We start from the raw sequence: 27,514 nt of genomic DNA, 5'->3' as shown, positions 1-27,514 counted from the left end.
TTTGGCAATGTATAAACTGAAATAGTTGAAACCAAGGAGGATATTAGAGTATTTATAAAACCAGTGTGAAGATATGAATTTTATTTATTTGAACACAAGTTCGGTTTTCGGCGTGATCAAGAAGTGTGGGCAAATTTCCTGCAATTCAGCCCACTCAGTTTTGTAGGGGGAAAAAGCCTTTGGTATATGTATGTATGTACAGTGCACTTTAATTCTAAGCCATCAACATCAGAAAAACCGATGTTGATGGCGTACCTGATGGTGCAATGGTCTAAGTCACTACAGCACTGGTCACGTGCTTGCCATAGGTTCGAGTCCTCGGGCGTACCACGTTTCAATTTCTGCACGTGCCTCCACGGTTCTTCCGATGTTTATTGCTTAGACTTAAAGTGCACTGTGGTTGATAAGATAATATATATATATATATATATATATATATATATATATATATATATATTATACATACACGCACAAGTATTTATGGGAGATGCCATAAAGGCTCTTTTCGTTTATTATAACCTCGTCCTGGTGTCGAGGAGACAATGTCGCTTGGTCAGAACATTGCTAAGCGATTCTATTCATTAGACTCCTTAATGAGACGCATGGTTCGCTGTGGTCTTGGTCTACGATCATGTGTTCATCTCATTATCAACAGCAGTTACCCTCCCGGATGTGAGCACATTCTATGGGTCATTCTGTGATCTTACACGCTCAGTAATACCATAATTTTTTTTCTTGTATCTTTGTGTTTTCGTGTGCGTATTTGTGTTTCAATCCATTCTTGCAAACTTATTTAGGTCGTCTCTCGCAGAGCGAGTGAAGATGAGGTGCCTACGCCACGAGGTCCTGGGTAGCTGTGACTGAAGCAGTCACCTTTACCTTATGCGCTTTAAGGACCGATGTAGCAGGGAACAGTCACTACTGGGAATCGGTGAAGAGTACGGGATTCGAACCTACATGTGAATGCGAGACTAGCATGCTCCCGCCACCAGCAGGGTGAGTAACGGTGGGAAAAAAAATCTGGAGGATGCTAAAAGCGTTGGCTCCACAGGGACACAGCCTCATCCTACCAGAGGACAATGACAGGAACGCTAAACGAGTCCTGTAGGAAGCAATAGAAAGAACAAGGAACCGAAAGACACTGAAAGACAACACACTGCTGCATGCCAGACCCCCTGATATCCACCCTTCTGAATCCTCTCTCCCACGAAAGGACAGAGTCCACCTGGCCAGACTGCGGTGAGGCCACCACCCAGCACTTCTAAGCTACCAGAAGAGGCTGGATGACCGCATTGTGAAGAGCTGCCCAGGATGTAACACTTCACCCCATACCATACAACACATAATGGAAGACTGCATTATACACAATCATGCTCGCAAACAACACAACATACATTCTGTAAAGGATTTGTGGGAAAACCCAGTTTCGGCTGTGGCATTCCTTGGGGAGACGGGACAGTTTAGGGAACGACGACGACCGACGACAACAACAACAAGGAACCGACGTACGAACACACGTTCCATGGACTCTGTTGATCGCAAAGATGAAATTGTTTACGAACAGGTTCCTTCCCCTACTCTAGGACCACACCATCAAATGGACAGTCAAAAGACTGCCACAGGTGGGGGAGGGACCACTGGGAAAGAGATCTATCTACCAATACCTTTCGGTAAGGCTGATTTATAGGATTTATGGCCTTTAGCCAAGTGCCAGAGCCACATTTAGATAAGGGCTTATCATCCTCCAGGTAATGAACATAATTTGCCGACAATGATAAGAAATATATAACATCGCGTTTTAAAAGTTATATATAATAATAAACTTTAATTATGTGAAGCCGCCCATGAGCGGAATATAATCCTATGTCGATTAACAGAATAAAGTTAGACTTGACTGTCCTGTTGAATTTTTTTTATCCTCTTCGTTTTGGTAAAGGCTGGGAAGCTTAGAATAGATTCGTCAGTATTTAGCAGACGATCAGTGAGCAGGTGTCTGCTTTCGAATATAGTGTGCATATGTACATACCAAGGTCTAAATATACATATATTCTTAGATCTTGGTACATACCATGCGTGCGTTGGTGCGTCTATACCTTCGTAAAAACCTCGACACCGATATGACAAAGTTGAAAAATTAATGTTTATCAATTTTTCAACTGAAACAGTTGGCTCTGTCTACAGATGTTGGATACCCAAATGTTTCGCCCCTGGAGTGCAGTGGCGCATTGTTAACGTTTTTAAGAATGGAAAAGAAACGAAATAAAATTATTCATTTATTAGTAATCTCGACCGGACGCCGAGCATCCCTCGGAGCTCCACCCTTATATTAGCCGAGTGCACTTGATTGTCTTTTGTTTCAGCGTCGTCTATACGGCGAGGCATCGCGTTCAAGAGGGTCAGACGTTTGCATATGCGAAATGCGTGTTCACATACAAGTGAAAGTCAGAAAACACATACATCTATGCGCACGCGAGCACATGAGCGTATACATACGGGCAGTGTCGGCTCGTAGCTAGAATTGGTGAGGGATGCTGCTCCAGAAATTGTTTGCCTTTATATATTGTATAAACGGAAACATATAAAAGAAAAATTTATTCACAAACTTGATAAAATTCTAAAAGAACAAAATCTTTTATTCAAAATAACCTAAATTGATCCATTCATATAAAAATTAAATCCATTCTTCTTCTTTTAATTTGCGCAAAAAGATCCCTAATTTTCTCCTTGACCTCTGGATGACATTACTTTCCACCAGCACATCAGGGTCGGCACTGCGGGAGCGACAGTGCTCTCTCGTAGCCTCGCCCTGCCGCTGTATTTTTTTTTTTCTTTCTTTTCATAAACTGGGGCTTTACGACGTCATAGTGATGTTTTTTTCAGCTTAAGGATTATATATCATACTTGTACATGTACTTCTACAAGTATCAAGAAAGAATTAAGGAAAAAATGACTAATTATATTGAATGTTATCGATAATATCAAGTGGAAACAGGGGGTGCTGTAGTTTCAGTGCCTATGCAAGCTGCCACTGCTAACAGGCATGCACATACATCCACATGTGTGCAGGCACACACACACATTTGGACATTCATACATACACACTAATGAACAACAAATGGGTGTTAGCTAGGTGTGTACTGGGCCTAAGATGGGTGTATGCCTTCACTGGGCCACTATTATGTGGTGGAAATGACCATTTGGTATAGGGATATATGGTAAGAGTTGTTTGCAAATTGTAATTAGGGTTTGTTTCTTTTGGACAAATTTTGCATTTGCTACTGATATTGTTATTGAATTTCTTATTGTCACTGTAACTCCCAAACTATTAAAGCAATATAGGTGTCGGTATAGTATGTGGCCTACAAAATTTTTCTTTGGTATAGTATGTGGTCTACCGGACTTTTATTTCAGTATGAACCTGTCTCTTAAGCTAGTTTGGGAGTGCTAACTGCAGCCAAATTAAGCGGAACACACTGAAGAATGCACCCAGCTCTGACACTTTGGCAATGTATAAACTGAAATAGTTGAAACCAAGGAGGATATTAGAGTATTTATAAAACCAGTGTGAAGATATGAATTTTATTTATTTGAACACAAGTTCGGTTTTCGGCGTGATCAAGAAGTTTGGGCAAATTTCCTGCAATTCAGCCCATTCAGTTTTGTACATCTGCTGACATCAAGCAGCCACTTCTGAAAACAAAAAATAAAATAAAATAAAAAATAAATTACATACATATGCCAATGGCTTTTACCCCCCTTACAAATGCATAAAATCCACTCCAACCCATTCCATCCCCACATACTCCACTCCCATTCACCACATTCCCTCTTATCTTAACTCCTCCTGGATGATGGGTCATCCCTGCCTCTCACCCACTGCCCTGGGTCAAAAGCAATGTAGCAAGTCACAGCACATCCACAGCAAGGCCACTTCATTTAGTTGGTAGCTCCTCTCCTTCCCCTCATGCAGAAAAGATAGGAGAAATCCCTTCCAGCTGCATGAAAACATCATTCACACATACTCCCTCACTGCCCCATTTCCTACCATGCATCACAGCATCATCTATACACAACCATTCTCCACTCACCCCAAACTTCTGTCTTCTCCCTTCCTCACCAAACATTCCCCTCTTTATCAATGCCTCTTTTCCCCCATCCATCCATTTCATCCTTGGTTGCCTACTCATGTTCACTCTTTCCACCTTTGCCTTCCACACCTCTTTTACTAATCTTTCTTCACTCATTCTTTCTATGTGTCCAAACCATCCCAATACTCTTTCATCAACCCTATCTCCCAACTCCCTTTCCACCCACGCTCTCCTCCTCACATTGTTTCTCACTCTACCACTCATTTCTTTTACTAATAATTACATAATAACACATAAACACCAACCAATCAATCAATAACATTCATTCATGGCATCTGTTGGTCTCAAAAGGCCATGGAGATCACTCACTCCCTCACTTTCACACACACGTTCACTCACACACAGACACACCCCATAGTCTCTCTCCCCCTTATAATGGGGTGATGGTGTCAATACACACATTCATGTCATATATAAAATCCAGTTAACACCCTTCTTGTCTTCTGTACCATGCCACACCACCAGAATCAAGGACAATGCATTAAGTTGCAATTCTTCCACATGGCAAAACTGATTTACTTCACTGCTTCATAATGTGGAGAGTCACCCTTCCTCCTTAAAAAAGATATTAATCTAAAAATAAATAAATACATACATACATACATATACCAAGGGCTTTACCCCCATTACTTGGAAGGTAGGCAAGATCAAAAGGCCTATTTCAATTCCCACACATTTCATCCCCACCCACTCCTCTCTCATTCACCACCCCTCCCTCTTTTCTTGGCTCCTCCTGGATGATGGTGTCATCCCTGCATCTCACCCACTGCCCTGGGTCAAAAGCAATGCAGCAAGACACAGCACATCCACAGCAAGGCCACTTTATTTAATCAGTGACCCGCCCTCTCAGTCCCATCATGCAGAAAAAGAGAAGACCGGGAAAAATCCCTTTGGGCTATGTCAAAATATTCACACATAACCACTCCCTAACCCTCACCCCCTTCTATGCATCACTGCATCATCCATACACAACCATTCTCTACTCACCCCTATCTGTCTCCTCCCTTCCTTCCCCAACAGATATCTCCCTCTTTCTCAATGTCCCCTTTACCGCATTCATCTCCTCAGTCACCCCTTCCTGTTCACTCCATCCACCTCTGCCTTTCAAATTTCTTTTACTAATCTATTTTCACTCATTCTTTCCATGAGACAACCATTCCCATACTCTTTCATCAACTCTATCTCCCAACTCCTTTTCCACCCCGCTCTCCTCCTCACCTCCTCATTTCTCACTCTATCCAGCCCAGTAACCCCTACCATAATTCTCAGACATTTGATCTAAAACACATTTCAACTTTTCTTCTCTTCACTTCAAAAATATTTAATGAATCTCAACAAGAAAAATAGTCATGATGTTTGTTAAACATTCCTTAAGAATATTGGATAACTGGGATTCTTATATGGGAGGTGGGCCAGTTGTTGTTTGCTGACGGTACTACACTTGTGGCAGGATCAGAGGAAGGTTTAGGGGAGTTAGTGACAGAGTTTGGGAAGGTATGTGATAGGGGAAAGTTGCAGGCAAATGTAGGTAAAAGTAAAGTGATGAGATGTACAAGGGTAGAGGATGGCAGTGAGTTGGAAGTAAGTCTAAAAGGAGAGAGGCTGGAGGAAGTGGATAGCTTTAGGTATTTGGGGTCACATGTGGCAGGAAAGGGAGGAATGGAGGTGGAGGTAAATTGTAGATTGAGAGAAGCAAGTAAATGCCTTGGGGGATTAAAAAGTGTTATGAGAAATAGACATCTGGGAATGGATGCAAAGAGGAGATTGTATGAAGGGGTGATTGTGTCAGCAGCATTGTAATGAAATTTAAGGGAGACAGAGAGGAAAAGTGTTTGATGAAAAATCTGAGAAATATGGTAGGTGTTACTAGGTTGGAAAGAGAAACCAGGAGGTGTGGAGGAGAATGGAAGTGGAAGAGATGGCAGATAGGGCTGATGAAAGAGTATTGGGATGGTTTGGACACATGGAAAGAATGAGTGATGGAAAATTAGTAAAAGATGTGTGGAAAGCAGAAGTAAAGGGAACTTGAGGGGACAACCAAGGATGAAATGAATGGATGGGGTAAAGGGGGCGTTCACCAAGAGGGGAATGTCTGTTGAGGAAGGGAGTAGGCAGAAGATAGAGATGAGTGGAGAGTGACTGTGTATAGATGATACTGTTATGCAAGGAAAGGAGGGGTGGGAGTTGGGGGATAGGGGGATGCTTATGTGTGAATGATATTTTGACCAGCCCAAAAGAATTTCTCTCCATGTTCTTTCTGTATGAGGGGACAGAGAGGGGTAGGTTGCTAATTAGGTGAAGTGACATTGCTGTGAATATGTTGTCTCTTGCTGCATTGCTTCTGACCCAGGGCAGTGGGTGGGATACAAGGATGACCCACCATCCATGAGGAGATAAGATGAGTGGGGGGAAAGGGTGGGGGTAGGTATGTGCCTGTGACTTGGCTACTTCCCTTATAGGGGGAAAAAGCTCTTGGTATATAGACAAATACCTACCAGATACTTATTTTCCTTTCCTGAGTAGTAGTAATGCTAATTCTTCCTTTTCAACTGTTGACATGTCATTTAAGTTGTTTGCAAAACCACGTGGCTTCTTGGCGTCCTTGATATATGGCTGTGCTTTCCGTTTACCACTGTAGGAGACCAGAAAATGATTATTTATTTTGTGTACTACAATGTTGACAGAACTGTTAGGATAACATTCTGCATAAATGAAATGAAAAAGGCACTACATCTTTCGGCATATTCCTAAAATAACAACCCCTGAATTTATTCAAGGCTACAAATCAATAACAAAATACATACATATACCAAAGGTTTTTTCTCCCTTACAAGGGAGATAGCCAAAAAAACAAAGGCATAAAAACCACTCCCACCCATTACATCCCCACATACTCCACTCCCATCCACCCCTTGTCTCTCTCTTATCTTGGCTCTTCCAGGATGATGGGCCATACCTGCATCTCGCCCACTGCCCTGGGTCAGAAGCAGTGTCGCAAGACACAGCACATCCACAGCAAGGCCACTTCATTAAATCTGCAACTCCCCCTCTCTGTCCTCTCATGCAAAAATGGAGAAGACGGGGAGAAATCCCTTCGGACTGCGTCAATTTATTTTTCACACATACTCCCTCACCCCCCATCACCCACCCATTCCCTTTCATCCATCACAACATCATCCATACATAACCATTCTCCATTCATCCGTGTCTTCTCTCCTCTCCTATTCTTCCTCAACAGACATTCCCCTCTTTTCCAATGCCCCTTTTACCCCATCCATCCATCTCATCCTTGGTTACTCCATCATATTCCTTCCTTCCACACCTCTTTTATTAATTGTTTTTCACTCATTCTTTCCATATGTCCAAATCATCCCAATACTCTTTCATTAACTCTATCTCCCAACTCCATTTCCACCACCATCTCCTCCTCACATTCTCACTCTATCTAGCCTAGTAATCCCTATCATCCTTCTCAGCCACCTCATCTCAAACACATAACACATTCAAACTTCTCTTCCTCTTTTATGCTCCATGTTTCTGCCCCATACAGTCCTGTTGGCACAATCACTCCTTCATACAATCTCCTTTTACCATCCATTCCCAAATACCTATTTCTCATTACACTTTTTAATACCCCAAGGCATTTACTGGTTTCTCTCAATCTACATTCTACCTCCACCTCCACTGCTCCCTTTCATGCCACATTTGCACCCAAGTATCTAAAACTATTCACTTCTTCCAGTCTCTCTCCCTTAATACTCACTTCCAGTCTGCTGCCACTTTCTCCCTTGTACATCTCATCACCTTACTTTTACCAACATTTATTTTCAAATTCATTCTTTCACACACCTTCCCAAACTCAGTCACTAACTTCCTCAGTCCCTCCTCTAATTCTGCCACAAGTGCAGCGTCATCAGCAAACAACTGGATTATCTCCCACTTTTCTCCATTTTCCTTAACCATCTCCAATCCCCAACCCATTATCCTTCCATTTACCTCTTGCACAACCCCATCCATGTTTAAATTGAACAACATCCCTGGCAAGTCCTGCTTTTACCTCAAACCACTCACCATTTCTGATTCTAACACAAGCTCTACTGCTCTCGTAAAAACTCGACTGTTCTTAAAAACTTTCCTTGTATCCCATATATCTGCAATACCTCCCACAGTCCCTTCCTATCTACCCTGTCATAAGCCTTTTCCAAATCCATGAAGGCCCAAAAAACATCCTTACCTTTTCCTAAAGCTTTCCCACATATCTGTCTTGCCACAAAAATCTGATCCACGCAACCCCTACCTGTCCTAACTCCACAGTTCCTCACCAATTATTCCCTCTGTTCCTCTACTAATCCTCTCAGTCAAGACCCACCCATAAGCCTTCCCAACTACACTTAACAAGCTAATCCCTCTGAAAATCCTACACTCACACTTGTCCCCTTTTTCCTTGTAAAGTGGAACTATACAGGCACTCCTCCAGTCCTCTGGCACTCTACCCTCTCTTAAACAAACATCAAATAACCTCACCAGCCAGTACACCATCACTGTACCTCCTTTTTTTAGACATTCTGCATGACACCCATCCAACCCATCTTAACAACTGCCTTCACCTCATCTTTCCTTATTTCTCCTCCATTTTCCTCACTCATCACAGTCATTTTCTTAGTGCTTCCCACTGCAACTACCTTTCCATCCCTATCCTCCTTCACATTTAGCAACTCTCTAAAATACTATGCCCATCTTCATCTTATCGTCTCTTCCATTATCATCTCTCCATCTGCACCTTTTACCTTTTCTTCTCTACTAGATTTGGCTCCTCTTCCTCTCTTAATTTCTTTCCAAAACATCTTTTTATTACTTTCAAAATTTTGTCATACTCTTACCCTATTTCACATCTCTCCTTTTTGCCTCCTTTATCTTATGCTTTACTTCTCTTCTCTTTATACCTTTCATGATTCTTTTGTCCTATTTTGTAACCAATCTGTGAATGCTTGCTTGCTTCTCTTCTACAACCTTCTTTGCTTCCTCATCCCACCACTCACTACCCTTCCTTCTATTTTCTCCTGTTCTCCTTGTTCCACACACCATCTTTGCATACTTTGTGACTCCCTCCTTGAATCATCCCCATTTCTCCTCCAATCCTAGTTCTACTCTATCATTCACTCTCTCCCACTCTTCTCTCAGCTTCTTCTTGTACTCTTCTTTTTCTTTCTCATTTAAGCAGTTCACTTTAAGCACCTCCCTACCTTCTGTCCTTTTCCTCTTTCTCCATCTATCCTCCATTATCAACTTACCTTCCACCAAAAACTGATCAGATATTCCCCCACTCTCTCCCCTTAGGACATGTACATCCTCAACTCTTCCTACTATTCTCCTGGTTACCACTATATAATCCATTAATACTCTATATACCACCCTTCCGTCCACCACCCTCTCTCATGTGTACTTATGCTTGACTTTCTTCCTAAACACTATATTTGCTATCATCAACTCTCTAGACACATCTCCACCATCAACTCTCCACTACAATTTTTTCTTCGAACTCCACACTTCCCAACCACTCTGTCTATTGGTTCATTTCCTACCTCATTAAGGTCTCCCAATACCACTACATTGGCATTTCTCCCTAAACCCTAATTACAATTGTCTAATTAACTATAGAGTTGTACTGTCCAAGATATAGTACCTGAAATGAACATAAAAGCTAGCAATACCTTGGTTTTGCATGTGAAACATTATCTTCCTCTTTCTCCTCCTCCTCATCTTCCTCTGAAATATCTTCATTATCTTCACTGTCCTCTTCTTCACTTGTACTATCTTCCTCCTTCTCACTCTTTTTCTTATAAAGCTTATCAGGATCTGGTAGTTCATCAATGATAGCCTGTGTGTATTCATCAAAATCTTCATCTTCATCTTCATCATCATCATCATCATCTTCCTCTTCATCTTGTTTTTCCTCATCCTTTCTTCTCTGAGCTTTCCTCTCTGCTTTTTCTTTCTGCCTTTCTTTCCTGGAAAAGAAAATATTTCTATTCACAATACTAATCTTGCTCCACTAGTAACACATCCAAATTTTGATTGTGAGAAATGATACCATAGGGATCTTTTTCTCAAACATTTTAAACAAAAATAAAATTTCACAATAAAGATAATTTTTTCTTTATATATTAGGAAAACTTGTACTAGGAAGACAGTATCACATCAGCTCCACTGAATTATACAATGACAGTCAGAACTACATTATAGTTGGATAAAAAGAAATTTAACAAATAGAGAATTCCTCACATGTGAACACAATTGACTGATTATGAAAATAAACAAAATCACACTACCCCACTAAGACAGTAAATATCTTAGCCTGGCAGAAGTATTTTAAACTGTAATGACACTTGCCTGTGTTTATCTTTAATTTTGGCTGACTGGACCTTTTTATCAAGACGATCTTCTTCCTTCATAACTTTCTGCATCACTTCAATGTCAATCCCTCCCTCCTCTTCAGCTGCTGAAGAAACCTTTGAGGAAGAATAAATGATTGTGAATGTCCATGAGACTAATACAATTCTAGAGTATTGATTAAATAACTCACACTGAGTGTCACACCATGGAGAAACCAGTAGGTTTGCAGCTGCAGATGTTGGCAACAGTGTTGATGATTTTCAAAGACCAGCTACAAGTAGATGAATCTGATGTCCATCTTATGGGCCATTACTTGCAGGTACCCACTGCTGGTCCATTCTTATTACCAATATTGATACTTTACTAAATTTTCATTGATCCCTTTAATACTGAATACATGTATATCATCATATATACATTATATATTTAGCCTTATATACATATTTTGCCAATCTGATGTCCATCTTATGGGCCATTACTTGCAGGTACCCACTGCTGGTCCATTCTTATTACCAATATTGATGCTTTACTAAAATTTTATTGATCCCTTTAATACTGAATACATGTATATTATCATATATACATTATATATTTAGCCTTATATACATATTTTGCCCGTCATCCAGGAGGAGCCATGAAAAGAGGGAGGGTGGTGAATGGGAGTGGATTTATGCTGTTGACTTTGGCTACCTCACTTTGAAAGGGGGGAGAAAGCCGTTGGTATATGTATGTGTATATATATATATATATATATGTATGTATATATATGCATATGTACGTATATATATGTATATATATATATATATATAATATATATGTATATACATATATTATATATATATATATACATATATATATATATATATATATATATATTTAACAACCACAGTGTACTTTAATTCTAAGCCACCAACATCAGGAGACCCAATGGAGGCCACAACCAGAAATTGAAATGTGGTGCTGCCGAGGACTCGAACTCAGCAATCACATGACAAGTGCCGTAGTAACTAACCAACTACGCCATCAAGATGGTGTAGTTGGTTAGTTACTATGGCACTTGTCATGTGATCGCTGAATTCAAGTCCTCGGCAGTACCACATTTCAATTTCTGGTTGTGGCCTCCATTGGGTCTCCCGATGTTGATGGCTTAGAATTAAAGTGTATTGTGGTCGTTAAAATGTATCTCTAATCACTGAAACCCAGTGTTGTACATATATATATATATATATATATATATATATATATATATATATATATATATATATATATATATATATATATATATATAATATATATATATATATATATATATATATATATATATAGATATACCATATATACATACATACACCAAAGGCATTTGTCCTCCTTACAAGGGAGGTAGCCAAAAAACAAAGGCATAAAGACCACTCCCATCAATTCCATCCGTATCACCCTCCACCCTCTACCCTCCCTCTTATCTTGGCACCTCCTGGATGATGGGTCATCCCTGCATCTTGTCCATTGCCCTGGGTCAGAAGCAGTGTCACAAGACACAGCACATCCACAGCAAGGCTGCTTCATTAAATCAGTGACCCCCCCTCTCCGTCTCCTCGTGCAGAAAAGGAGAAGACAGGGAGAAATTCCTTTAGGCTGCGTCAATTTTTTCTCACACATACTCCCTCTCCCTCCACCCCCCACCCATTCCACCTCACATGAGTGGAAAATGGTTGTTTATGGATGATGCTGTAATGCATGGAAGAAAATGGGTGGGGGATAGGAGGGATTAGGGAGCAGTTATATGTGAATGATATTTTGATGCAGCCTGAAAGGATTTCTCTCTGCCTTCTCTTTTTATGCATGAGGGGACGAAGAGGGGGTTGCCAATTAAATGAAGCTGCCTTGCTGTGAATGTGTTGTGTCTTGCTGCATTGCTTCTGACCCACGGCAATGGGTGAAATATAGGAATGAACCGTCATCTAGGAGGAGCCAAGAAAAGAAGGAGGGAGGGGTAATAAGTGGGAGTGGAGTAGGTGGAGATGAAACTGGAGGGAATGGAATTATGCCTTTTGACTTTGGGTACCTCCTCTGTAAGGTGGGAAAAACTTTAGGTACATATAGACAACTATGTATATGTACATTATGAAAGACTATTGGGATGGTTTGGACACAGAAAGAATGGGTGAAGAAAGATTAGTAAAAGAAGTGTGGAAGGCAGAGGTGGATGGAGTGAAAAGGAAGGGGCAACTGAGGAGGTCATGGATGGATGGATGGGGTAAAAGGGGCATTGAGCAAGTGGGGGATGTCTGTTGAGGAAGGAATGGGAAAGGAAGAAGATAGGGGTGAGTGGAGAATTGTTGTGTATGGATGATGATGTGATACATGGAAGGGAGTTGGTGGGGTTAGGCAGTGGTTATGTATGAATGATATTTAGACACAGCCCTAAGGGATTTCTCTCGTCTTAAATATTTCTACATGAGGGAACAGAAAGGGGGATTTGCCAATTAAATGAAGTGGCCTTGCTATGGATGTGCTGTGTCTTGCTGCATTGCTTTTGACCTAAAGCAATGGGCAAGATGCAGGGACGACCTGTCATCCAGGAGGAGCCAAAATAAGAGGGAGGGAGGGAGGGAGGGGGGGTAGTGAATGGGGGTGAAGTGGGTGGGGATGAAGCGGCCTTGCTGTGGATGTGCTGTGTCTTGTGACTGCTTCAGACCCAGGGCAGTGGATAAGATGCAGGGATGACCCATCATCCAGGAGGTGCCAAGATGAGAGAGAGGGAAGGGGGTGGAGTGGAACAGGGATGGAAGGGGTGGGAGTGGTTTTTTATGCCTTTGTTTTTTGGCTACCTCCCTTGTAATGGGGAAAAAAGCCTTTGGTATATGTATGTATGTATGTACAAAGTTGGTTCAGAACAAGCCAAGCCCTGCTCAATTACTCATTTCACCACTACAGTATACAAGCAACTCCCCACCCACACAGAAGTTAATAATTTCTAACCACCCTAGACACATGACATAATGAAATAACTCCTGGAAGGCAGTTAAATCAACATCAATATATCAAAACATTCTAGAGCCCTAGACTTTAAAAACAAGCCCTCTTCAACACAAAATAACAGTACAGTACTGTACAATAATTGGTAAAGTTCTAAGAATTTGTAATGCATACATGTGGAAAAAAAAAAAATAAAAAATAAAAAATAAAAAAATAAAATGGCTTAGCAGGGAGAGTAACATTCTCAGTGATGGTCAAACAACAACTTAACTGGGTAAGAGGGATGGGGGATGAGTGGGGGTTGATGGGCAATGGGCTAGAGACTACAGAATGTCTGGTCTTTTCTTCTATGAAAAATCCAAGAATATGCTTACATACATACATACATTTGATAAAGTACCACACAAGAAGCTATTAAGAAAACTCGAAATAACAGGAGATGTAAAAGGAAATTTATTGAAATGGATGGAAGATTTCTTGCATGGGAGAAAAATGAAGGTGGCACTTAGAGATAAAAACTCAACCTGGGAAGAAATGATAAGTGGAATCCCACAAGGTTTTGTATTAGCTCCAATAATGTTTGCTATATATATAAATGACATTAATGAAGGTGTGGAATGTTATATGAACTTTTTTTGCAAATGATGCAAAATTACTAAAGAAAGTACAGAAAAATACTGTGAATCATTACAAAGAGACCTGGACAAAGTCTGGGAATGGAGCCAAAAGTGGGAGGTGAACTTCAACATCAAAAAATGTAGTATAATGGTGTTTGGAAAAAGTAAAAAAAAGAATATCAGGACGATATAAAATTGGTACAAAAGAAGTAAAAAAAAGTTAGCTCCGAAAAGGACATAGGAGTAATTATTAACAGACATGTCACCAAACAAGCATATAAACAAAATAGTCCGAAAAACCTACAATTTACTAAGATCAATAAAAGTGGCTTTTAATTACTTGGATGAAGTAATGGTAAAAAAAATATTGGTCATACTGAAAAGACCAAGATTGGAGTATGCTGCAACATTATGGACACCCAGCACAAAAAAGAATATAAAGAAGTTAGAAAGAATCCAAAAAGCAACGGCAAAGTTGGCACCAACACTTTCAAAATTGACATATGAACAAAGATTGTCTAAACTGGAACTACCAACCCTGGAACAAAGAGGAAAAAGAGATCTATTGGCCATTTACAGAATTAAGAAAAAGAGATGAAAGTCCTTGACAGAGAAGGCTTACTAAAGTGAGATATAAGAAAAACAAGAGGACATGAAAAACTCAAAAAGGGTAGTTATAGAAGAGATCTGAAAAAAATATATATATATAGTTTTCCACAAAGAGTAGGGGATGCCTGGAACAAACTGGATGAAACAATAGTGTGTGCAAAAACCATACAAGAATCTAAGAACAAACTAGATGCTGAGAGATACAACGACAGGTCATTACGAGCATAGCTCCCCTTCCCGTATAATACAACTAGGTAAATACATACATACATACACCAACAGCTTTTCCCCTCCCTTACAAGGAAGGTAGCCAAAGTCAAAGACATAAATCCACTTCCACTCATTCCATCCCCACATATTCCACTTCTACTGTATTCACCACCCCTCCTTCCCTCTTTTCTTGGCTCCTGGATGAAGTATCTTGCCCACTGCCCTGGGTCAGAAGCAATATAGCAAGATACAGGATATCCACAGCAGGGCTGCTTCATTTAATCAGCACCTCTCCTTCTCTGTCCCCTCATGTAGAGAGAAGATGGGGTAAATCCCTTCAGGCTGCATCAAAATATCATTCACACATAGTCCCTCACCCTGCCCCATCCCCTACCCATTCCTTTCCATGCATCACAGCATCATCCATACACAACCATTCTCCACTTACACCTATCTTCTGTCTTCTCCCTTCCTTCCTCAACAGACATTCTCCTCTTTCCCAATACCCTTTTTAACCCATCCATCCATCTCATCCTTGGTCACCCCCTCATGTGTACTCCTTCCACACCTCTTCTACTAATCTTTCTTCACTCATTCTTTCAATGTCTCCAAACTATCCCAATATTCTTTCATCAACCATATCTCCCAACTCCCTTTCCATCCCCGCTCTCCTCCTCACTTCCTCGTTTCTCACTCTATCCAGCTTAGTAACCCCTACCATACTTCTCAGGCATTTCATCTCAAACACATTTAAACTCTTCTTCTATTATGTTCCATGTTTCTGCCCCATACAGTGCTGTTAGCACAATAACTCCTTCATACAATCTCCTCTAGCATCCATTCCCAAATGTTTATTTCTCATTACACTTTTTAATCCCCCAAAGCATAGGCATACATACATACATCATACAGCTTTTTTCCCCCTTACCAGGGGGGTAGCCAAAAAGGACACGACACGGCATAGGCAAATCCACAAATATAATTATATTCATGTTAGTGGCAGAGAACCCTTTTCATTCTTCTATCATTATGACATATAATTTCATTGCTGGGGTATTTGGTGTTCATCAAAACAAAATCTATTGGGGGGGGGGGAATAAAGAATAATGACAACTTAAAATAAGATATATATCTTGCATTGAAGCAAATTAATATTCACCAGTTTTGCAGGATCTTCATCTTCTCCGTCAAATACAATTCTCTTGTTTACTGGAACTTTTGATTTCAGTAATTTTTTAACAGCTGCAACCTTTGTAACAGGTTTTTTCTTCCGATGCATCTGTAATGAAGCTTCATCTGTAGCACTATCTGAATCTTGATGTTTTTCCTTCCCAAGTGTCAAGAAGTCATCTTCATCATCATCATCACTGCCATCTGTGTGCAAATAAATGGAAAGATGAAATGAGAGGGAAAAATAGATATACATACATATACCAAGGGCTTTTTCTCCCTTACAAGGGAGGTGGCCAAAGTCAGAAGGCATAATTTCACTCAAACTCATTTTACAAAGGATTACAAAGGCGGAGCATGCCGACAGGAGACCTTTTGGTCCATATCTAGGTCGGATGCGAAAAAACAACAACATAATAATAATAAAATAATAATTATAAAAAAAAAACTATAATAATGTATGCAACAAACAAAATACATAAATAAATGCATAGGTATAGTTGAATAACAAACAAACAGGTAAACAGTAAATAATAATAAATTGACACATAACTAATAATAAATGAAAACCAAACACACAAATGATAACAAAGCAAAAACAAATAATATAAAATAAATTATAATCATTACAGCATCTTGCTTAGGTGTTTATTTAGATGAGTCTTAAAGCTTCGAACTGAACTACATTGCACTACCTGTGCAAGAACTTTATTCCATTCATTAACTACATGGTTGGCAAAGTTGTTTCTACCTACTTCCAAATTGAATCTATTTACGGATAGTTTGAGACCATCATTTCTTTTCTGATTCTCATTCATTGTGAAAGTTTCGTCAATTTTGGTGTTATTAATTCCCTTTAGAATCTTAAAGACCTGTATCCAGTCACCTCTGAGTCTACGCTTTTTTAGGGTCAACATATTAATATGTTTTAGTCGATTTTCGTATGATTTATTTTTTATATTTGGAATCAGTTTTATGGCTCGCCTTTGTACTTTTTCCACAATGTCAATGTCTTTAATGAGATTCGGTGACCATACAGAAACAGCATATTCCAAATGTGGATGAACTAACGATTTATATAGCTTGTTAATGAGCGATGGACTTTTGAAATCAAAAGATTGCGCAATCAGTCCTAGAATCTTATTTGCTTTCTCAGAGGCTGAAATACACTGCTTGGATGATTTGAGGTCGTTACTGATAATTACGCCAAGATCTTTTTCACTATCCACTTCTGTTAACGAATTTCCAAATAACTTGTAATCGTACTTATTGTTGTTTTTACCTATGTGCATTACCTTGCATTTACTCGTGTTAAATTTCATTAGCCACTTTTCAGACCATTGCTGTAATTTATCTAAATCTTCTTGAATATCTAATTGGTTTAAGTGATCATTTGCCATTCCGCACAGTTTTGTATCATCAGCAAATTTGGAAACAGTAGATCTTAGTCCATGGTCTATATCGTTCATATATACTATGAATAGAAGTGGCCCAAGAATGGAACCCTGAGGAACTCCACTTGTAACATTTTCCCATCTAGAAGTTTTTCCATTTAAAACAACTCTTTGTTTTCGACCATTCAACCAATTACTAGTCCAACTTAATAGGCTACCACTTATTCCGTGTAAAGCTAATTTAGTAAGTAGTCTTTCGTGTGGGACGGTATCAAAAGCTTTTGCAAAGTCTAGATATATTAAATCTATATTGTTTCTTATTTCATCCCTGCCCACTCCATTCCCATTTACCATCCATACCCATTTACCATTTACCATCCATACCCATTTACCATTTACTATCCATACCCATTACCATCCATTTACCATCCCTTCCCACTCCATACCATTTACCAATTGGCACCATGATACACTGATGAGGTATTGTGGAGTGTACTGCAGATATATGATATATAGGAAAGTCTGTTGAAGGCTGCCATAATTTCTTACATGAGTAACAGAACATGTGTGAAGGTCAAAAAGGAGTAGGTATATGCCTTTTGACTTGGCTACCTCCCTTGTACGAGGAAAAAAGCCCTTGGTGTGTGTGTGTGTGTGTGTGTATTTACCTAGTTGTATCTTAAGGGAGGAGAGCTATGCTCATAGTGATCTGTTTTCGTATCTCTCCGCACCCAGTTTATTCTTAAAATTGTGTATTGTTTTGGCATTCATTGTTTCTCCATTTAGTTTGTTCCAGACATCAATCACTCTATATGGGAAGTTATTCTTTTTCAGGTCTCTTCTGAAACTGTCCTTCTTTAGTTTCTTTTCATGTCCTCTATATGTAGGTGTGTGTGTGTGTGTGTGTATTTACCTAGTTGTATTTTACGGGACAAGAGCTATGCTCGTAGTGACCCATTTTCGTATCTCTCCGCATCCAGTTTATTCTTAAAATCGTGTATAGTTTTGGCACTCACTGTTTCTCCATTTAGTTTGTTCCAGACATCAATCACTCTATGTGGGAAGCTATTCTTTTTCAGGTCTCTTCTGTAACTGTCCTTCTTTAGTTTCTTTTCGTGTCCTCTTGTTTCTCTTCTGTCCCACTTTAATAAGTCATCTCTATCGAGAATTTCCATCCCTTTCATAATTCTGTAAATGGTCAACAAATCACCTCTTTCTCTTCTCTGTTCCAGTGTTGACAGATGTAATTTCTCCAATCTTTGTTCGTATGTCAGATTTGACAGTGTAGGTGCCATTTTTGTCGCTGCTCTTTGGATTCTTTCTAATTTTCTTATGTTCTTCTTTGTGCTAGGTGCCCACAGTGTTGCAGCATATTCTAGTTTAGGTCTTATCAGTGTAACCACTATTTTTTTAACCATCTCATCTATGTAGTTGAAGGCCACTTTCATTGATCTTAATAAGTTAAAAGTCTCTCCAAATAATTTATTGACATGTTTATCTGGTGTCAGGTCACTTAAGATGATTACTCCAAGGTCCCTTTCTGAATCGACTTTTTTGACTTCTTTGTTTCCAATTCTATATTAACCCGATACTCTATATTTGTTTTTTCCAAATTCCACTATGCTACATTTCTTAATGTTGAAGTTCATCTCACATCTGACTCCACTCCCATATATTGTCTAGGTCTTCTTGTAGCGATCTGCAATCTTCTTCTGTTCTTACTCTCGAGTAATTTGGCATCGTCAGCAAAGAAGTTCATGTAACAATTTACTCCCTCATCCTTATCATTTATATAAATGGCAAACATTAAAGGAGCCAATACAGAGCCTTGCAGGACGCCACTTTTCACATCTTCCCAGTTCGAATTTTTTGTCTCTAGTTGTACCTCGTTGTATTTTGCAGGTAGAGAGCTATGCTCGTAGTGACCCGCTATTGTATCTTTCCACATCCAGTTTCTTCTTAAAGTCATATATAGTTTTAGCACTCACTGTTTCCTCATTCAGTTTGTTCTAGATATCTATCACTGTGTGGGAAGCTATTCTTTTTCAGATCTCTTCTGTAACTGTCTTTCTTAAGTTTCTTCTCGTGTCCTCTTGTATTTCTTCTGTCCCATTTTAGTAGGTCATCCCTATCAAGAATTTCCATCCCTTTCATAATTCTGTAAATGGTTAGCAAATCACCTCTTTCTCTTCTTTGTTCCAGGGTTGGTAAATTTAGTTTATCCAATCTTTGTTTGTATGTCAAATTGCAAAGTGTTGGTGCCATCTTTGTCATTGCTCTTTGAATTCTTTCTAGTTTCTTTATGTTTTTTTGGTACTAGGTGTCCATAGTGATGCTGCATATTCCAATTTTGGTCTTATCAGTGTAACTAGTATTTTCTTTACCATTTCTTCATCCATGTAGTCAAAGGCTACTTTCATTGATCTTAATAAGTTAAAAGTTTCTCCGACTAATTTGTTGACATGTTTGTCTGGTGTCATGTCATTTGAGATAGTTACTCCTAGGTCCCTTTCCGAGTTTACTTTTTTAACTTCCTTTGTACCAATTTTATATTGGCCCGAGATTCTATTTTTGCTTTTTCCAAATTCCATTATACTATATTTCTTAATTTTGAAGTTCACTTCACTCTTTTGACTCCATTTCCAGACTTTGTCAAGGTCTTCTTGAAAAGATTCGCAGTCTTCCTCTGTACTTACTCTCTTTAATAGGGATGTAAGAGATGAACCAGTTGTTGGTTGCAGATGACACTGCATTTGTTGGTTCTGAGGAGAGACTGAACTAGTTTGTATTTACCTAGTTGTAATATATGGAAGGGGAGCTATGCTCGTGGTGACCCGTCTTTGTATCTCTCCGCATCAAGTTTTATCTTAAAATCTTGTATAGTGTTAGCACATACTGTTTTGTTGTCTAATTTGTTCCATGTATTTATTGCTCTGTGTGGGAAACTGTTCCTTTTCAAGTTTTTTCTATAACTATCCTTTTTCAATTTTTTTCCATGTCCTCTTGTTTTACAGTTTTCCCACAGTAATGGGTCGTTCCTGTCTAAAACTTCCATTCCTTTCATTATTCTGTAGATAGTTAGCAAATCTCCTCTTTCTCTTCTTTGTTCCAGAGTTGGTAGGTTCAATTTGGATAGTCTTTGCTCATATGTTAGTTCGGCGAGTGACCAAGTTTGGAAGTGTGTGTGAGAGAAGAAAGTTACAAGAGAATGTGGGCAAATGTAAAGTGATGAGATGTACAAGAAATGATGATGAGAGGCAGGTTGAACTTGAATGTGAAGTGTGAGAGACTGGAGGAAATGGAGTTTTCAGCATTTGAGGTTGTATATGGCAGTGAAAAGAGGAGTAGATGTAGAGATGAATTATACAGTAAAGGAAATGTTGGGTGGAATGAAGCATGTTAGGAAAAAGATTACATAGGAGTGAATAGGAGGTTGTGGATACATAAAAGAATGGTGCAGCCCTTAACTACTTCAGTAAAATGACCCCTACATAGGCATCATGAGGCACGAGTGGGTACACAAGGATGCTGGCATTGGCATCTTGATTATATTTTTTGTAGTTGTACATGAGTTACCCCTGGATCCTGTGAACTGGTTTGATCATGTTTTCTGTGTTTATTATTACTCAGAGTAAAAGAGAACAAGTAATACAGCAGTGACTTTATATTTCATAATGCAAGTAGTGTGATGCAAATTACATATGGCAGCTGATGCTGCACACAAGAATTTGAGTCATACTGAAGTGGTTAAATAATTTTGAGTGGACAAGGAGGAAGAGGTGTCATCTTATGATACATACAACAAGGGTTTTTTTCCTTTATACAAGAGATGGCCAAGTCAAAGCACATACCTTTCCTATACCCATTCCACACCCACCAAAAACCCTTTTGTTATCCCTCCCATCTTGTGGATAAAGGGTCATCACTGTCCTCCAACACAATGCTTTGGTCAAAGGCATGCAGGCCCCAACCTGTTTTATCCCCACTGCTTCATTATATGGTGATCCCCCTAACACACACACCTCATTCACTCAAAAAAATTATGTAACACACAAGAACACCCCTTCAGGCCACATAATTTTTTCATCCATTTACAACCACTCTCCATTCACTCCATATAAATATAATAACTGTTGTCTATAGTTTCACTGGAGGAAACCCACAGCACCACAATGGTTGGCAATGATCCTCAGGCCCTCCTATAGATCTCTCTGAGAAGAAACTTTGAACCGCCATCTGTATTGGTGTGGGACTTTATATAACACTGGCTTATAACAGAGGAGGAGCAGTTGCCAATTGTCAGCTCTCCTTATGTGAAAAAGTGGGGGAAATAAAACTGATACAGAAAGATCTTGGGCCCAGTCCAGAGACAAAATGTCAGTATCTCTAGAAGGAGGCTAGTGTGTTGATGGTTTCTGAAGATGGGTGACAAAGAGAGAATTCTCTCTGACATCTATTTTGCAAGACTGTCACTAGGAGGGAGTGATCACTTGTCCCTCACCATTTAATGAAGCAGCATGGGAAAATCAGTTTCGATGGGAATAATAGAATAGATTAAATCTCACTGTAGTGACATGACTGGCAGTGCACACATCATTAGTTTTGGACAACCACATTAACTATACTTCACCCTGCCTATTTGCAATCCATAACAGAAATAGCTGCAGTGCTTAGAACTCAAACATAACCTGGTGTTGGCCTGCCAACTATACATACTTTACCACTGTACCACATTATTCTGACAGGTTATGTATGCATGACAGTAAAAGGGCCAATAATGATGTGAAAATACATTAGAGTCATTTCCCTGTTACAAGGGAGATGGCTTAGTCAAAGTACACAATAAACATACCTGCTCCAAAGTCCATTGTTTTACGAGGCTGTTTCTTATCTGGATTTTCCATACTGGCATCTGATTCAGTCCCTTTCTTAAGCTTGCTTTTCACTTGCTTTTCTAAAAACCGCACCCTTGGAGTGACGACAAGTCCTAGTGACCTGGTTCAGACATACAAGAGAACTATTAAAGGTCATCATTCCAACCATTGGTACACTTTACATATTTTATTACAGACTTTTATTCAACTCTTGGAAATAATCCTCCTTGTAAAGGGTTTTAACAAATTAAACTCCTTTTTAAGTCCATGAATATGTTCTTCAGCTGAATAAAATTTACCATCATTTGACAGGCTTTTGATATGTATGTACATTCTCCACAAAATTACAGCCCACCACAGTAGGGAAAAGGGTTAACCCTTAGTATACAATAACACCGATGTCAGCAACATGAGACATGAGTGGATATATGAGGATGCCAGCATTGGTGCCCTAATTACAGTATATCTATTTTGTGGTTGTAGCTGAGTGATCCCCATATTCTGTGAACAGGCTTGGTCATATTTTGTGATTATCAACATTGTGCCAAATGTGCACACAAGTATTTGACTCATATTGAAGAGGTTCAAATCTTGAGTGCAAAACATCATCTTCCTTACCTAGCATAAGCATCAAGGTCCACTGACGAGACATCAAAGATCTTCTTGTCCCTCATCAAGGAAATGTTTTTCAAATATGCCTTAAAAGCTCTCTGTGCTTCTTCTTTCAGGTTGACATATTTACTAAGAACTATTTCCACCTTCACTCCTATGGACTGCATTTTGCGAGGATCAACCCTATAATGAAGTAATGTCATATGGTATATGATAATAGGATTTAAACTTACAACAGGCTGGGATGGGGAGTGGTTAAACAGGCTTTAACAGTTTGATACAGGTGTGTGTTTTGATTTAGCAAACCCGCTTTCAAAAGGAGAAAGGGCCTTTGGTATATAAATAATGATGTGGTTATTAAATCCCACAAAGCCTATATTATCATGATACATACAGCAAATATCCAACAACTGTTTTCTGTTGAGAAGCTAGCCCCAGCCTAGGGTGTGCAGCAAGTAACCAAACCCATTTTGGGCAAATACTACCTAAATTATTAAAATAACCTAATCAATCATTCAACTGTTGCCTCCAGTTTCATTGACTGGAAACCCGCACCTCCACAGCAGCTGGTGTAATGGTTTTTGGGCCCTTCCATGGATCTCTCTGGGAAGAAACCTTGGATTAACTGTGTTGTATTAGTGTGAGACTGTTTCTATGTCACTGGGTGAAAGTAGCAGGAGGAGAGCTGTCGCCAAGTGTCAGCTATCTTTGTGCTCACAGGTGGAGGGAATAAAGAACAAGTTAATAAAGAGAGATCTTGGACCCTGTCTGAAGACTTGAGTGTTTTCCCTGCCACCCAGGTCTGCACCTCCAAATGAAAGTGAACAAGTTGAGTGTTTGAAGATGGGCAGCAAGAAGATGACTCTCAGACCCACCTTATGCAAGTATCCACTGCCAGTCCCCCAGGCAGTTCCTCAGTTGAATAAAATCAACCAACATTTGTTATAACAAAATCTTTATAATACTAATGGGGTTAAATTTTCTTATATTAGCAAAAATCAACATTACTTTGGCACAGGTATTTCTACTCTCCTATCACCTTCCCTTCCCTATGAACAGAAGCTTATCGATTCATTCATTCATACATACATACAATATGTACTCCCCCAATTCTGCACTCCATAAAAAAATGTATTGTTTCACATTCATCTAGCATTTATCTCAAAGATCTGGTATCTGATAACAGAAAAATGTGTGTTCTAATAAGACCATTCAGTTGGACCATTCTCTCTATGTATAGAGAGAGTGTGAGTTTGATTAAGATGTACTGCACCCATCAGACATTCAAACTGTGGTAAATATCAATTTTTTTCTTACCATGGTGCACCAAAAAAGCAGACCCTTCCTTAACTATGATCTGTTCAGGACAGAGTACTCTCTCAACTGGAGAAAGGAGAGAGAGAGAGAGAGAAAAAAAATAAAAACTTTTCCTACAACAAAGCACTAGATTAAGGGAGTGTCACCAGCAATCATTAAAAAAATTCTGGTACATACATATACCAAAGGCTTTTTTCCCCCTTATAAGGGAGGTAGCCAAAAAACAAAGGCATAAAAACCACCCCCACCCATTCCATCCCTATCACACTCCCCTCCACCCTCCTTCCTATCTTGGCACCTCCTAGATGACGGGTCATACCTGCATCTTGTCCACTGCCCTGGGTCAGAAGCAGTGTCGCAAGACACAGAATATCCACAGCAAGGCCACTTCATTAAATCAGTGACCCCTCTCCCCCCACATCCCCTCACGCAGGAAGGAGAAGATGGGGAGACATCCCTTCGAGCTGCATCAATTTTTCTCATACATACTCCCTCACCTCCCATTCCATCTCATGGATCACATCATCATCCATATACAACCATTCTCCATTCACCCCTACCTTCTGTCCTCTCCCATCCTTCAACAGACATTACCCTTTTCCCCAAAGCCCCTTTTACCCCAACCATCCATCTCATCCTAGGTCACCCCCTCATGTTCACTTTGTCCACATCTCTTACTAGTCTATCTTCACTCATTCTTTCCATGTGTCCAAACCATCCCAATACTCTTTCATCCACCCTATCTCTCAACTCCCTTTCCACCCCCATTCTCCTCCTCACCTCCTCATTTCTCATTCTATCTAGCCTAGTAACCCCTATCATACTTCTCAGACACCTCATCTCAAACATATTCAAACTCCTTCTCTCTTATGTTCCATGTTTCTGCCCCATACAGTGTTGTCAGCACAATCACTCCTTCATACAATCTCCTCTTAGCATCAATTCCCAAATGTCTATTTCTCATTACACTTTTTAATCCACCCAAGGCATTTACTCACTTCTCTCAATCTACATTCTACCTCCACCTCCACTCTTCCCTTTCCTGCCACATTTGCACCCAAGTATCTAAAATTATCCACTTCCTCCAGTTTCTCTCCCTTAATACTCATTTCCAGTCTGATGACACTTTCACCCCTTGTACATCTAATCACCTTACTTTTACCCACATTTGTCTTCAACTTCCTTCTTTCACACACTTTCCCATACTCTGTCATTAACTTTCTCAATCCCTCCTCTGATCCTGCTACAAGCGCAGTGTCGTCCGCAAACAACAGCCGGCTTATCTCCCACTTTTCTCCATTTTCTTTAACCATCTCCAATCTCCAACCCACCACCCTTGCACTTACCTCTCACATCACCCTATCCATGTATAAATTGAACAGCCAGGGTGACGAAGTCCCACCTTTACCTCAACCCTTCACTTTCTCCATTTCTAATCATGACACACACTCTACTATTCTTGTAAAAACTCTTGACAGCTCCTAAAAGCTTTCCTCCTATCCCATATATCTGCAATACCTCCCACACTGCCTTTTTGACTACCTTGTCATAAGCCTTCTCCAAATCTATAAAAGCCCAAAAAAGTCCTTACCTTTTCCTATGGCTTTCTCACATGTCTGTCTTACCACAACAATCAGATCTACACAACCTCTACCTGTCCTAAACCCACACTGTTCCTCACCAATTACTCCCTCTGTTCCTCTCCTAATCCTCTCAATCAAGACCCTACCCTGAGAAATTATACACTAATGTAAGGGGTAATTATACCTAAGTTCATTAAATGCATATTTGAAAATTTAATTTCACCTACTCTATAAAGCGATGTGACACTCCCTTAAGGCACATGCAACAAGTCACAGGGCATGTATATATTTAAGACTGTGTCTTTAGTAAGTGCCTTACCTAAGTTGTTCTACCACAATATTGCGTGCATTAAGGTTGGCAATCATGGCAGGTTCTTCAGAGGGTGTAACGAGAAGAAGGCTATTCCCAGCCCTATCCAATCGTGCTGTCCTGCCAACCCTGTGGATATACGTTGTAACATCTTCTGGGCAATCTGCCTGTACAACCCAGTCTACCAATGGAAAATCTGAAAGTTTTGGGATAAGGGCAATTTTGTACAAAAATATACATGTTGAAGCACATGTCCACTTCATATAATGCACATTCAAACATGTGTAATACCCAAAATGGGTACAAAAAAGTAGAAGAAATCACTATTCCTTTAGAGGTATACAGCCACCATCAAAATCACATTATCAATTTATAAATCTGAACTTAAGAATCTGAGTGCTCTCCAAGCTGAATGGGATTGTTTGATGTTAACCAGAACAAAATCATGAAGAGCCTTAACCCTTTAATAGCTCATAGATTATCCAACATACAAATACCTTAAGATGTTTTTCCTTTGTAAAGGGGTGGCCATGTCAAATTATTCACCCAAACACACCCATAAAAAAAAATCATTCATCTCTCCCATCTCGGCCCCATGCAGGTTAAGGGTTCTCCCCACCTCTGCCACTTTCACTCACACCTAGATCTACACAAAGAGTGTGGAAAGCAGAAGTGAATGAAAGGAACTTGAAGGGAAGACCAAGAATGAGACAGATGGATGGGGTGAAGGGGCACTAGATGGCTCCTGTTCATAGTCATTTACTTGACCACACATCTTATTTATTTTTTTATACAGAGCTACTTTGCTTTAAGGGTAACATCCAATTGGATATGGGATGGGAAAAAAAATATAAATCAAATTTATCTACCTAAGCCTCTTGCAGCAACATCGGTGGCAAAGAGCAACGCTTTTTTCTTTTTGGAGAACTCATCATATATAGCCATCCGTCTCAGTTGATGCATAGCTCCATGTAAACACAAAACACTCAAGCCTGGATGTAGTTTGCAGAATATATCATATATGTACTTCACCTGCAAATATCAAAGATAAAAATGTTAATATTCATTGTAATACATGTATGTGTGTTCACTGATTTCAAAGTTATAAAATTTAGACAAGTGTGTAAAATACCTTTTTTTCTTAAAAAATCAAGTGAGTGTGTGTGTTTACTTGTTTTGCTTAGTTTTATATACATGGTTATAGCTGTGTGCATAAGGTTCTTCTTTTCATATCTATTTATTTATCTATATACCAAGAGCTTTTCCCCCTTACAAGGGAGATAGCTAAGTCCATTTATCAA

The 27,514-nt window shown here is 39.6% G+C and overlaps 1 protein-coding gene across 5 annotated transcripts in view; it reads right to left on the bottom strand.

The window, feature by feature from the left end:
* Positions 1–27,514, bottom strand: part of LOC143029719 (putative ATP-dependent RNA helicase DDX10) — a 61,297-nt gene that overhangs the window by 6,834 nt on the left and 26,949 nt on the right. For all 5 annotated transcript variants that reach the window (XM_076192579.1, XM_076192583.1, XM_076192580.1 and 2 more), the window contains 9 exons: positions 27,083–27,245; positions 26,223–26,409; positions 23,010–23,186; positions 22,370–22,512; positions 16,113–16,327; positions 10,539–10,657; positions 9,860–10,156; positions 6,644–6,780; positions 3,597–3,690 (listed from right to left, as the gene is read on the bottom strand). In XM_076192579.1, the coding sequence (XP_076048694.1) occupies positions 6,651–6,780; positions 9,860–10,156; positions 10,539–10,657; positions 16,113–16,327; positions 22,370–22,512; positions 23,010–23,186; positions 26,223–26,409; positions 27,083–27,245 (1,431 nt within the window). In that variant the 3' untranslated portion in view covers positions 3,597–3,690; positions 6,644–6,650. The remainder of the gene's footprint in view (positions 1–3,596; positions 3,691–6,643; positions 6,781–9,859; positions 10,157–10,538; positions 10,658–16,112; positions 16,328–22,369; positions 22,513–23,009; positions 23,187–26,222; positions 26,410–27,082; positions 27,246–27,514) is intronic.

This window comes from Oratosquilla oratoria, chromosome 11, assembly GCF_046742065.1.
Source record: "Oratosquilla oratoria isolate Oo_2021 chromosome 11, ASM4674206v1, whole genome shotgun sequence".
Classification (NCBI taxonomy): domain Eukaryota; kingdom Metazoa; phylum Arthropoda; class Malacostraca; order Stomatopoda; family Squillidae; genus Oratosquilla; species Oratosquilla oratoria.
Note: the sequence above shows the minus strand (reverse complement) of the source record. Positions and strands in the feature narration are given on the sequence as shown.